The sequence below is a fragment of the Knufia obscura genome (genome assembly GCF_036327395.1).
Source record: "Knufia obscura strain CCFEE 5817 isolate CBS 148926 chromosome Unknown scaffold_3, whole genome shotgun sequence".
Lineage (NCBI taxonomy): Eukaryota > Fungi > Ascomycota > Eurotiomycetes > Chaetothyriales > Trichomeriaceae > Knufia > Knufia obscura.
In genome coordinates, this window is record NW_027042689.1 from 973,747 (window position 1) to 986,379 (window position 12,633).

At 51.6% G+C, this 12,633-nt stretch overlaps 5 protein-coding genes across 5 annotated transcripts; 2 read left to right on the forward strand and 3 right to left on the reverse strand.

The window, feature by feature from the left end:
* Positions 1–844: 844 nt before the first annotated feature.
* UTP5 (Small subunit (SSU) processome component) lies at positions 845–3,370 on the forward strand (the record flags this gene model as incomplete). The annotated part of the gene is made up of 2 exons (XM_064871861.1): positions 845–1,389; positions 1,441–3,370. 2 exons carry the CDS (start codon positions 845–847, stop codon positions 3,368–3,370), a joined length of 2,475 nt encoding a protein of 824 aa, XP_064732241.1.
* A 662-nt stretch (positions 3,371–4,032) lies between these two features.
* TSR1 (ribosome biogenesis protein tsr1) lies at positions 4,033–6,441 on the reverse strand (the record flags this gene model as incomplete). Its single annotated transcript, XM_064871862.1, has 1 exon — positions 4,033–6,441. One exon carries the CDS (start codon positions 6,439–6,441, stop codon positions 4,033–4,035), a length of 2,409 nt encoding a protein of 802 aa, XP_064732242.1.
* Positions 6,442–7,187: 746 nt separating this feature from the next.
* On the forward strand, positions 7,188–8,873 carry utp7 (putative U3 small nucleolar RNA-associated protein 7; the record flags this gene model as incomplete). Its single annotated transcript, XM_064871863.1, has 1 exon — positions 7,188–8,873. One exon carries the CDS (start codon positions 7,188–7,190, stop codon positions 8,871–8,873), a length of 1,686 nt encoding a protein of 561 aa, XP_064732243.1.
* A 90-nt stretch (positions 8,874–8,963) lies between these two features.
* On the reverse strand, positions 8,964–10,091 carry PMZ80_003435 (uncharacterized protein; the record flags this gene model as incomplete). The annotated part of the gene is made up of 1 exon (XM_064871864.1): positions 8,964–10,091. The coding sequence occupies one exon, from the start codon at positions 10,089–10,091 to the stop codon at positions 8,964–8,966; it is 1,128 nt and encodes a 375-aa protein (XP_064732244.1).
* Positions 10,092–10,688: 597 nt separating this feature from the next.
* On the reverse strand, positions 10,689–12,581 carry PMZ80_003436 (uncharacterized protein; the record flags this gene model as incomplete). Its single annotated transcript, XM_064871865.1, has 1 exon — positions 10,689–12,581. One exon carries the CDS (start codon positions 12,579–12,581, stop codon positions 10,689–10,691), a length of 1,893 nt encoding a protein of 630 aa, XP_064732245.1.
* Between the last annotated feature and the right edge of the window lie 52 nt (positions 12,582–12,633).

The following is a 12,633-nucleotide window of genomic DNA, read 5'->3' on the forward strand; positions in this document are numbered from 1 at the left end:
TGTTGCGAGCTTGAGCCTCTCAGTCGCTCATTCGCCCGGGCGATTTCTGTCGCACGACTTTTCGCATGTTGCGGTTCCCAGCGCTGATGTATCCGCCCGCCTCCGATGTTGGACCTCCGGGCGCACGTGGCCTTCCATCATGCTCATCATCAAACGTGGTTGGCCTGGCAAGCCTGCAAGCAGATATGTACTGTAGTCGCACCGTCTGCGCCTTGATGCAGGTAGCCGTAGGCTCTGATCAAGCCGAGATTACTGCCTGCTGATCTCAGTAGAGCACATCCATGTCGTTAATACGGAGCATGGCTTCATATGTTTTTTGCTCGAAATGCTGCTGTAGTTGCACAGGGATCAACGGGCATATATTAGCATAACTGGTTGTCTGGTCGTATCGCTCGAGTTCCCGTATGAGGCCGATTCGCCTGATACGATATATGCAGCGCTGAAGCAGTCTCTCCAGCGCAGTGGCCGGGCGGCAAGAGTGTATGCATCTTACGACACGCAAAGCCTGAGCTTTCAACAATGGCGGTGCAAATAATGAGGTTGAAAGTGAAGAGCTGGCATTCGAGAAAGGATATGCGGGACCAGAGCTGGCACGATCTCGATCTAAGACGAAATTGGCATAGCTTATTTACCGCAGCTGGAGTGCACTGCAGTCGGCAAAAAAAGTTTCGAACTTGAAGACAGCGCAATAATGCTCTATCATAACCGTCTTCTTGCCGTCTATATCGTTGGCTTTGGAAGCAAGTGTACGTATGTGATGCCTGGTCGCAGGTCACATCGCCTCGAACTCGACTGAACATACCTTCCCATACTATCGCCCCTGCCACAAACATTGTTGTCCAAAATGGGCAAGAAGTCTGGTGCTACCGCTGTATCCAAAATTTCGTCGTCGTCCGCACTGGCCAATACCTCGTCTACACCAAGCTCGAATAAGTCCTCAATACTCAGATCCGCCTTCGCACCGTCTGCCCTCCAACTTCACCTCTTTGCATCTGTCATACAATCTTTTGAGTCGCAACAGCTGCGCATCCACGGTACATCCAATGGCCGACTAAAGCAGCAACATTCGGTACCAGCGGGCACGAATATCACATGTCTAGCCTGGGGTCACTATGGTCCTTCATACAGAGAACAGCGAGCTTCGTCGAAGAAGAAGCGCAAGAGGCCCCACGACAATCAGGAAGATGTGGTCGTTGCATATGGAACCTCGAAATCGGAGATTTGCATGTTCTCGCCTGCAGAAGGGAAGGTAGTTGGCACATTGAGGGGTGGCCATGAAAGGGACATCAGAGATTTCCGGTTCTTACCAGCAGACAACCTCGAGGCATGGAGTATAGGTGGTGACGGCAAGCTGGTACAATGGAACCTAGAGAATGACCAAGTGCTAAGGTTTGTGTTTGCTTACATATTCTATTGACTACCGCCGGCTAATGCTCTCAGGACAATACCTTTGACCGACTCTTCCATACAGACCTTGTCCTCACCCTCACGTTCGACACCTCAAATACTCTGCGCCTCCGGTACGCCCTACTCGGTCACCATCGACTCGAAAGACGATTTCAGGATAGATTCATTTGATGCCTTCAAACATCCAGTGCACACTCTGGCAAGATCTGGTGCAGGCAAGACAGCCGACCAGGAACTGTTCCTTGCGGCAGACGATCATCGAGGTCTACATCTCTATAATATATCGACCAAGAAAATTGTGAGGACATTGAATAGCGGAGCTGATGTTGAGCGCTTTGAGGTCAGTCAGCCAGTGTCGGACGAGGACCAGATACTGGCAGCCGTGACGCGAGAAGGACTCGTCGAGCTATTTTCTAAACCTTACGCACTCCCACAAGCAGTAAGCGGCGACATGAAAGCGCAACGTAAACTCCTTACAAGAAGAGCCGATGCGTCCATCAGGCTTGTCACTTCGGATACCACGAAAAAGCAGATCCCGGCATACTGTGCCTCTTTTGACGGACCGAATATCGTCGTTGCATCGATAGAAGGTGGGATCGAGCCAGTCTTTCAGAAGGTCAGATGGCAGGATGAGGGCTCGGGAGAGCTCCTTTTCGCCGGTGTCAAGGAAGTGATACGGGCAAAAGCAGCATCGACTCTCAATACAGCTACAATGAGCGGTGCTAAGGATATGGGCCAGACCCATGTCAATGAAGCACGAACCGTTGTCGTCAATGGCCTCGCTGAACCTGGCTCGCAAGCAGCGCCCATGGAGATTGACGATAGCGAGGGTGAGGAAGAACAATCTGGAGATGAGGAAGAAAACATCAAGGATGAAGGCTCCGAAGTCGAGTCGAAAGAAGAAAGCGACGAAGAGATGGCCGATGCCGATGCTGCCTTGGAGGGCACCACGGCCGGTGCGAATGAGGAAGCCGAAGAGCCTTCATTTGGAGACCTTCTAGCAGCTCGGCATCCCGAGATGATCTCTATCGTGGATTCCCTGCCATCAGACAAGAATGCTCTGATGCAACTTCATGAGTCGAAGGGCGCCATGCTACCTTCTGGAATGTCTCTTGGAACAGTTTTGACGCAATCGCTACGCACGAACGATCAGAGTCTTCTCGAGACGTGCCTGCACGTGACTGACGAGAACATCATACAGAACACGGTTTTGAGGCTCGACTCGTCACTTGCGGCAAGTTTGCTTACGAAACTGGCGGAAAGGCTAGCTGACCGTCCAGGCCGATACGGACATCTGCTCACATGGGTCCAATCAACAATGATTGCCCATGGCGGAGCAATAGCCAGTCAGGCAGGTGTGGCTTCCAAACTGAGGACGCTTTATCAGGTTCTCAACGAGCGGTCGAAGATTCTGCCCAGCATCCTTCTCCTAAGAGGTAAGCTCGATATGATGGCCGCCCAGCAGAACTTCCGAGCGCAGGCCACCGCGCATCGCAGGGGTGCAGAAGATGCGCCAGGCACAATCTATATCGAAGGTGGGGACGACAATTGGTCAAGTGACGAGGACCTAGCCGATGCAGCAACAGTATCAAGGTCGAAGAAAGGAAAGCCCCTCGCCAAGAAAGATCTCAACGACCTTGTCGCTGGTCCAGAATCCAGCGAAGACGAGGGCATGCCACTAGTCAACGGCCATTATCATACGGACGAAGACGAGGATGAGTCCGATGAAGATGCGGCCCACACCAACCAACCCAACGGCATAATGGATGATGAAGCTGAGGTATCCGGTGAAGAGGACGATGCGAGTGGCAGCGAAGAAACGGACGAAGAAGAGGATGACGATGAGGAGGACTCAGAAATGGACGACTTCATCAACGATGGCGAAGTCTCGGTGGCCGAAGACGATGAAATCCTCGATGACGAGCCGGCACCACCAGCCAAGAAGAAGTCGAAGCACCGATGAAACCAGTCCACGCGAAATACCGAACACTATCAGCTCTCAAATACCATCAGAAGAGCTAGTAAGGGAAGCAACGATCAATGAGAAGCAATGGCGCACTGTCCGGCGAACAATTTAATGTACAGTCACGAATCAACAAAAGCAACAGCATGTGTCACGAGGAAATGAGTGCATTTGCATAGCGGAATTTTGGGAAGGCGAGTGTCGATATGTGGCGCACTTGCATGGTGTTCAGGATAGCTGTCGAGGACGTTTTCTGCCTACTTTATACAAGGCATTGCTGAGATAGATACCCTACGATATGTTATGGCATGAGTTGTTTCACTCTTACTGTTGAAAGCTAGATCCTGCTCACACATCTATGGACGTGCCTTGTATTCGCATCGAAACAGTTCGCCTCGCGTGTGCCTTGCTCTCCTTCTCCTTCTCTAGCTCAACGCCCTGCCTCATGGATCGCGCCACCCTACTACGCTGTCGTGTTACGCAATACCGATCGGAGTTGGCCAGAGATTGAAGGTTTGCTAGGGTGTGTACCATAAACTGCGTATACTGGACTATACCCGTGGTGTAGCAAGCAGATCATGTGTCTCGTCATTCATGCATTCATCTAAGCTCTATGTTCGATGCGCCTCTGATCTCAAAGATACCTCGCATAGTGAACACGCCTAGTTCACCCGCCTACTCATCCGCGGCCAGACTCTCTTGTACAGACTCACACCTATCGCATCCATCCCGTTGACCTTGCCAGCGCCATCAAATGTGGCCTTGAAGTAGCCGTGTGTACCCAGCGGCTCCCTCATGAACCCCTGTCTGCCTCTCTTGGTCCACAGTGGCAGGGCCTTGAACCACTCCACATCCTCACGATTGAAGAACATGTATCGTACCGTGACCAGCTTCTTGTGGATCTTGTATGGATGACCTGTCAGGATGATTCTCTTCGTGATGATCCTGCTGCTCGATGGGGGAAGTGTCGTTGCGCTACCTATCAGGTTCAGCTCTTGTGTCTCAGTATCCTTCTTGAAGACCAGGCAGGGTACGGAACCCCACGTCAAGGGACCGATGAATGTCGCTACGGCCGTTCGACCTGGATGTAAGTAGCGATCGAATTTGTGTACGTTGTTGGGTGTTACGCCTCCTGCGCTGAAGATCGGGTTGATGGCCAGTCGTCGATGGCCGATTTGAACAACCAACTCTTCTTTTGCTTTTATTGGTTCAGTGAGACTGGAGTCAAGTGTTAGGTTGAGGTTTACAACTGTCTGTTTGTGCTCGTGGCGCAGAAGACTGAACATCGAAGATGGTACCGGACCATTCTGCAAACTGTTTGGGACACCGCGGAGTTCGATCTCGACTCGTGTGCCAGGTGGAATTCCGCCAGCCAGGGACTCCTTCACCGCACTAGTGTAGGACTTTTTGTAATCCGGGATCTGAAGAAGGCGGCTATACTCCGAAGGCTCGTAAGGCTTATCCTCTTCTGTATTCCACTCTGACGTCCGTAAACTCTTCAGACCACGATACTTGGCTAGACGCTCACGAGCCAAGACATCAGGATGAAGTTCGATTTCATCAGGGAACTCGAGATCTTCTTCTGCTTCTTTCTTCTTGCGACTCGCTCGGAATTCTGCTAGTTGTTTAGCTTCTTCTGCTTCGTCCGCATCGACATGCATTTCTGATTCGGGATACTCTGTGGCTGGAATATCTGTCATTGCATCATCGCGTGATGGAAAGGCGCCGTCTTCGGGGTTGAGGGAATGGGTCTCGCCGTTGGGCTGTTCTTCAGTCGGCATGTCTTCGTCCATCAGATCGTCTTCAGAATCCGATACATCTTCTAAATACCACGCTGCCTGGTAATCCGATGTGCCCGCCGGGAGCTTTGCGGGCTTCTCAGGAATGTGGGAGTTGTCGTCTGAGAAGTAGTGGTGGTCATCGAGCAGGACACCTTTCTGGTCTGGGCGAGCGATCGTGCTTGCGGCATCTGTCATCTCAGCTTGTTCTGGTGCAAGCTCAGCCAAGTCGTCCTGTTCTGCTGATGGAAGTGATTCCTTGCGGTCTTCGTCCATGGTCATCTCATCTGCCTTTCGCTTCAATGGCTTCGAAGGTATTTGTGTGATTCGCTCGATTTGATATTCACCCCATCCGGGGACGTGAACCAGCCTGTCAGGATTCAAACTCTTTCCACGGATGATACCGTGTAGTACTACGTTCGAGGTCTCTAGTTGAGTAGAGGGCAGCCACTTCGTATCCTCGACCAGCATCCAGCTTCGGGCATCCCTCCATCTGATACCTTTTGTGCTCGATGTGCAGATCTTCCGTACAAGCAGGGCGCAGTCATTCTTGTTATCCAGCACAGCCATCTTGTCGGGATCTGGGAAGTAATGGCCGGCCTGGATCTTCAGTTCAGCAAGCCTCTTGCTCAGCTTGTTGTCTGGAATATGAGTCTTCGCATCTTGCACCACGAACAGAGCGTTTGTCACACCCTGTCCTTCGATGACTTTGAGTAATGTATGTGCCTCCTCTTCGATATCCTCGGCAGCTGAAAGCACGAATATGACCACATCAGCCAACTTGCAAACATCCATAGCGTTCAACATATTAGTTGTGGCGGGCATGTAAAGGACGTTCCTGCCATACCGATCAACTCGAACCCTGACAGTTCCTTGTTCCAGTAGATTTGGCTCAATGTCTACGCCAGCGTTGATCTCGTTGACTGCTCTTCTCACATCCACCTCCTTCGACAGCGGGACGACAGCGACATGCTTGGGGGCACCATCAGCACCCTTGAATATGTCGACATCCTGCTCTTTCCTGATTTTGTGCTGGATGCGAGACTGTTTTGCCTGATTCTTCCTTACCAGCTTAGACATAACCTGCTGGTGTGGTGTCCTTCGCTTGCCTCGATCTTCCCGCTCGACTTTGCCTTTATTGGCGTCTTTGATGGCACTTTTGGTGGCGTGCCTCGACTTGAAGGATTTGTGGTCTTGTTTTGTAGTGCTTCGATGATGATGCGCTGGCTGGGCGGAGACTGACATGTTGCCGTTGCTACTAGAGCCACCAGCCTTGAATCTAAATGGCAGCATATTCACTCTGTAAATCTGGAAGTGGGCTGCCCAAATTATTTCGTGCCTGAAGTTCGCCGCTTGGTGTTGCCAATCAGAATCATTTTAGTGTTATCTAATAGGCTGTTTCATGACCAGAGGTTTTGACCTTTTGGGGCAAATTGGCTGCCCGAGGAGCCGATAAGAGATAAGTTCAAATTCCGGAGTCTCCAAATTATTTTCGAGAAGTCGCAAACTTGAAGCGCAGGTCGCAACTTCCGCTTCAATACAATTCATAGTCGCACCTACCTCCTGCTTGCTAGTAGCATTGCCGAACGGTGTAATTCGCGTCTCTACTCTGTTTCGTGCTTCGGTATCACTTCATACCTGTTCGCAACCTCCATTCTTACCTACATCCAATCGTGCACCACACACGTATTAGAACTCGAGCAGCACTACCACTCTGTATCAACCTGAACTTAGAGTACCAGACGACATAGGCGGCCTCGCGTGTCTGAGAGGCAGTGCTATCCTTACTTCACAAGCACATCGTCGAAGTCCCCGGGTCCAGGCTCATAATACAATGCCTCTCGTCCCATAGTACGAGATATTGTGCATCGTGCTCCTGACCATCATCTTACCTCCTGTTGGTGTTGCTGTCTGTCCTGGAGCAACCTCGGCCGACGCCTTCTTCATAACCATCATCTTTATTCTGGTCCTTCCGTTCGCAGCGATACCGGGGCTAGCCGTCATCGCCACTCGCATACGCAACATCAACCACCCGAACAATGGAACAGCTCGTGCAAAACGCCGAGGGCAACCTCAGTATCCGCAATATTCAACCACCAACCAAGAGGAAACCAACCGCACTATTGAGCCGAGAAGAGAAGCAGAAGCAACAGCAGGTGGCAGAAGCGAGAAAGAAATATGGGCGGGGCAGACCGGTCAGGCTCAATCAAGTCAAAGACAAGAAGCTGAGGTCCCGTCTCCGCCATATCGAAGATAAATATCAAGATGCCATTTTGGGCGCGAAAGATGCCGAGATTCTTCTTGAGAACCAGGAGGGTTTCTTGCAACCAGAATCAGAGCTCGAGCGGACCTATAAAGTACGCCAGGACGATATTACAGAAGCTATTGGAGTCCAGCAAGCCAAAAAATCCTTTGAACTGAAACTTGATCTTGGCCCATATACGGCAAATTACACAAGAAATGGCAAGCAGCTGTTGTTGGCTGGCCAGAAAGGCCACATCGCCACTTGTGATTGGCGAAGTGGCAGGCCAGGCTGCGAGCTGAATCTCAATGAGACTGTACGGGATGCAAAGTGGTTACACAACGATCAGTACTTTGCCGTTGCCCAGAAGAAACATGTTTACATCTACGATGCTGCAGGTGTCGAGATCCACGTACTGCGGAAGTACGTTGAGACCTCTCATCTCGAGTTCCTTCCTTACCACTTCCTGCTGGCAGGCGTTGAGAACAGCGGCTTCCTTCGCTACACAGACACGTCGACCGGCCAGATTGTTGCCGAACATCCGACAAGGAAAGGTCCGCCAACAGCACTGGCACAAAACCCATACAACGCTATTCTGCATGTTGGTCACCAGAATGGCACCGTGTCCTTGTGGTCACCCAACAGCACCGACGCTCTTGTCAAGATACAAGCGAACGCTGGTGCTGTCCGGTCCATTGCTGTCGACAGATCTGGTCACTACATGCTCACTGGTGGTCAAGACTCGAAACTCAAGCTTTGGGATATTAGAGCTCTAAAAGAAGTACACAGCTACAGCACTCGTCAACCTGCAACGAGCATATCAGTATCCGATCGAGGCCTAGCAGCTATTGTGACAAACACATCTGTCACCATCTGGAAAGACTTGTTCTCGACTGGCAGTTCAAATGAGCCCGGCAAAGTTCAGTCACCGTACTTGAACTATCACTCGCCGCTCGGCGCCCAGTCAAAGCCGAATACGGTATCCTTCTGTCCATTTGATGACGTTCTTGGTGTCTCGCATACTTCGGGCTTTTCTTCCCTTGTCGTTCCAGGTGCAGGAGAGCCCAATTACGACGCTCTCGAACTCAATCCATATGAGACACGCGTTCAGCGTCGCGAAGCAGAGGTCAAATCTCTGCTTACAAAATTGCAGCCTGAGACTATAGCTCTCGACCCTAACTTTGTCGGCACACTAGACATCCGGTCTGCCGAAGATCGAGCGCGTGAGAAGGATCTCGATGCCCCCAGTCGGGAGGAAGAGAAGCTAGCTCGGCTCAAGGAACGGAATAGAGGACGAGGCAAGAATAGTGCATTGAGACGTCATCTGAGAAAGAAGGGTGGCAAGAACATCGTTGATGAGAAACGTGTCAGAATGGAACAGATGAGACACGAGAAGGCTGAAAGGGAGAAGGAAAGGATTACTGGTGAAAAAATGGAGCTTGGTCCTGCGCTGTCCAGGTTTGTCGGTGGCTCAAGGCAATGATGCTGAGCGCTTCGTCCTAGATACCCTATTGTTTGGCAATGCAATTATGATGCACATTTTGTGTCTACCTTGTTTCCCTACGCAGTGTTGTCACCGGCCCCTCCAAACCTTTGTCTCAAGTCGCTCAATCTCCCTCTCCACCTCTGCATACCGCTCCCCCAGAGCTCGAAAGACATCTTCACCCGTGCCCTCCTCTTTCCCTCTTCTGCCAGCACCACCAACACCCACCCTTCCCGCCGCCAACCCACCCTCCCTCTCATACTCCCCCAACAACCCCCTCAATTCCCTCTCCCGCCTAAGTAACTTCCTCTCCTCAACCTCCAACGCATCACCTTCACTCTCCAACCGATCCATAATTTCCTGATTCGCGTACAGTGTCTTCTCCCGCTCTAGCCCCATGATTTGTGCTTTTAGGGCGATGCCGCGGGAGACGGTGGACAGGTAGGTTGCGCGGGAGGTGGTGTGGCGGGATGATGTGCCGTGGGTTGTGAGTTCGAGGTGGCGGATTTGATGGTGCAGGGTTGAGGTGTGTTGTGCTGATGAACTCGAGAGAGAAGAGGTCGTGGTATTGAGGGTTTGGGGGAGGGAGGTGTGCTGGGTTGTGTGGGTTGAGTGTTGGAGGGACTTGAGTGTTGAGGAGAGGGTTGTGTTTTCTGGACGGGAGTTGGAGCGTGATGGCGGTTTCGATGCTGAAGTAGTTGGGGACAGTGATCTGGCTGTGGCGGCTAGTGAGGATTCCGTATCCACGAGATGAGCGGAAAGTGCTTGTGAGATAGTCGGCAGGTGCTGTCGGAATTGCTCGAGTTCATCCGCCATTAGCTCGTCTGTGTCGGTGGGTAGTGTCTGGCTTGTGTTTGGATCTAGTGAGGCGGAGAGGTAAGATGTGACGTTGTAGATTAATTCTCTGAGCTCGGGCGGAAGAGTTAGTGCATCATACGTCTGATGTACAGGAGGCACAGAAGTGACGGGCCGTGGCAATCTGCTCTCTGGCTGGTCCTCGCTGCCGTGCAGGGCTACCTCCTCGAGAGCTCGGAGGAGGATCTCCTCTCTGGCTCCGAGCTGTCGTGCTTCGTTGAGTCGGACGGTGACCTCTTCGTACTCCTTGCTTTTTGATAGGGTGGAGCCATCGTGGGCGAGGATGTGCTCTGTTAGATGATTGTAAAGGTTTGCGAAGTTGGGGTTTGCTTCGAGGGTTGCTGTTGGTGGTGGGGGGAGCATGACTTCGAATACTTGGGCAAGCAGACTCTTCGCTTGACGATTTCGCTATTGATGTTCCATCAAACGTGGTGAGTGACTCCGATAGCTTGTCAGTTCTTTGTGTCGCGCGAGGCAGGCTTCGGCGTTGAAAGCTCAGGCTGGCGGGAAAAGGGGTACTGCGGTTTTGTTCAATACTTTGACAGCTGGCGTAAGCTGAATTGAGATGCCATGGGTGTTAGGCTGATTACGGTGAGTAGAAAATCTGGGAGTCGCCTGCAGAAGTTAGTTCGCATCAGATTGGAGCGTGAGTATTGCCGGTGGTTGTGTTCGCTGTTATTCAATGGAATAAATCCAGAATAAACCTAGGTACGCAAAGCAGTAAGTGCGTCGATGACGAGGGTTTCATAATGTTACTAACGAGCAAATCGAGTGGGACAATCTGAAGGATGAATGCTCCTTTGAATAGGTAGGTCGAGTACTGAAGTCAAATGAAGCGTATAATGTCATGATAATCAATACAGCCTTATACACATCCAGGGTATCTATCTTTCAACGCCTCGTGCTCCAACCAGCTACCAAATCTATATCAAATAATGCGTACAGCGATGGTTCCCTGTGTTACCACCATCTGCCTTTCCTAGCTCCGTTCGTGCCAGAGTAAGCCGATTCCTCTTCTTCAAACACCTCCCTCTCCATTACACTTTGTGCTCTAAATGCCCTCACGAACCTCCAAGCCTCAAGATCCGCCAGGTTCCACTTCTCAGCAACGTCACGCATCAACCGTAGATGCTTGTCCATACTATTAATCGTGTTTCGAGCTTTCTTCAGTAGCTGTGCTTCGACATTTTGCTGGTTTTCTGTAGGGTCCGGAGGATCGTACGACCCCTTCTTGTCGGCTGGTATGCCCTGTTGACCTTTCTGCCAACGTTCTGGTAGCGGTACTGGGTTCATGGATTCGCCGTGGGAAACAGTGGTCCTTGGAACTGGGAATCCGAAGTGCCAATCGATCTCTTCTAGCCAATTCTCTGGGAACGGCGTCTTCTCAACGGGTCGCTCTTCGACGTCATTGGTCGGGACTTTGTCGGCAGCTATGTCGACAGCGATGTTGGGCGGGAAATGCTCCACTGTGAACCAAAGTGACCTTGTTCGCCCAAATTCGGATGCGACAGCATCTTTCAGAGCAATAACACGACTTGGACCACCTCTGCCATCGCCTAAAACGTCGCGTGTAGCACTGTGTATCCAACGATCACGATCTGTATTTCGCCGTATGTGTGCGATTGTGACTTCACTAGTCTGATTGTCGAGCGTTATCATTGTGTAAGGATGTGGGACGGTTGCGATTGTGTACAGGCTGGTTGCATTCCTGAATGCTTCGGGCTGGGTAATGCGCATCCTAGAGCCAACACAAGGGGAGCACTTCGGCTTGTTGGGCGGGCATGATGAGGGTAGCAGGGTCTCGGGGCACTCGGCGAGCAGTTGAGCAAGGTGCAGAGATGGCTCAACAAGAGCAGTTGTATGCGCGGGCAGTGGCTTGAGCACTTCAATACCACTGCTGAACGTATTCTGCCAGACAATGTGCAAATGGGAGATCATAAGTGTGTTGAGATCGCGACGTCCTTTGATCGGATCTTTGAGTATGGCGTCTGCGACTGTGGAGTACCGTTTCTCAAGAATTCCCGAGTCGTAGTATGCGATGGAGGTAGGTTGCTCCACACGGAATAGACTGCTCTTCACGGCATCTGTGATGGACTTGAATGAGCTTAGTCTCGCGTCTTTCAAGGCATCTTTCACTGCTGAGTCAATTTGGGCCTTTTCGCCGGCAAACAGACCACTTCCGAGACCGTCAAACCGTGTCAATTGAGCGAACTGGTTCCTCCGAAGGTGCGTGAGAAGTGGATCCTCATATGCATCCATGGGTAGACAATAGATGTCAGCAAGCAGACCAGTCCCCATATGGCTCCATGCAAGCCATCTCGAGAACTCAACCTCGAGCGCATGCGGCATTCCTTTTGGCCTAAGGTCGCGGTATAAGGGATGTGCCATGGCTTCGGCCTGGGTCAGAACAACAGGCTTGAAGCCTTTCGCCCACCATGCTCTCCGCCATGTGGTTATGATCTCTTTATCGACCTGTTCCGTGGCCTTGTCTCGCTTCAGTGTTGTATCAAGATATGTGTAGACATACGGTCGCTCAGCCAATGGTGGAAGGAGTGCTCGATCCTCGTCGAGCGTTACGGAAGAGGAGAAAGGGTTGAGCCATCGCCAGTCCGAGTACCAAGAAGCCTCCCCACTCGTGCTATTCTTCTGCACTGGCGGCTTGTGCGCTGAACTGTGCCAGTGGAACTTCGACGGGACATCGAGATCAAACGAGGGTATCGAAGGCAGCTTGGCCGGTGTTACAGCATGAGCGGCATTTGACGCGACCTGTCTGGATGAAGACGAAAGGAGGAAAAGCGCTGATAGTGCTGCCGCAGCGACGATAACGAGAGTCCGGAAGTTGGTTGGGGGCATGGCAGAAGCGCAATCCAAAAAGTGTAGCACAACAGAATGAGCAAATGCTCGG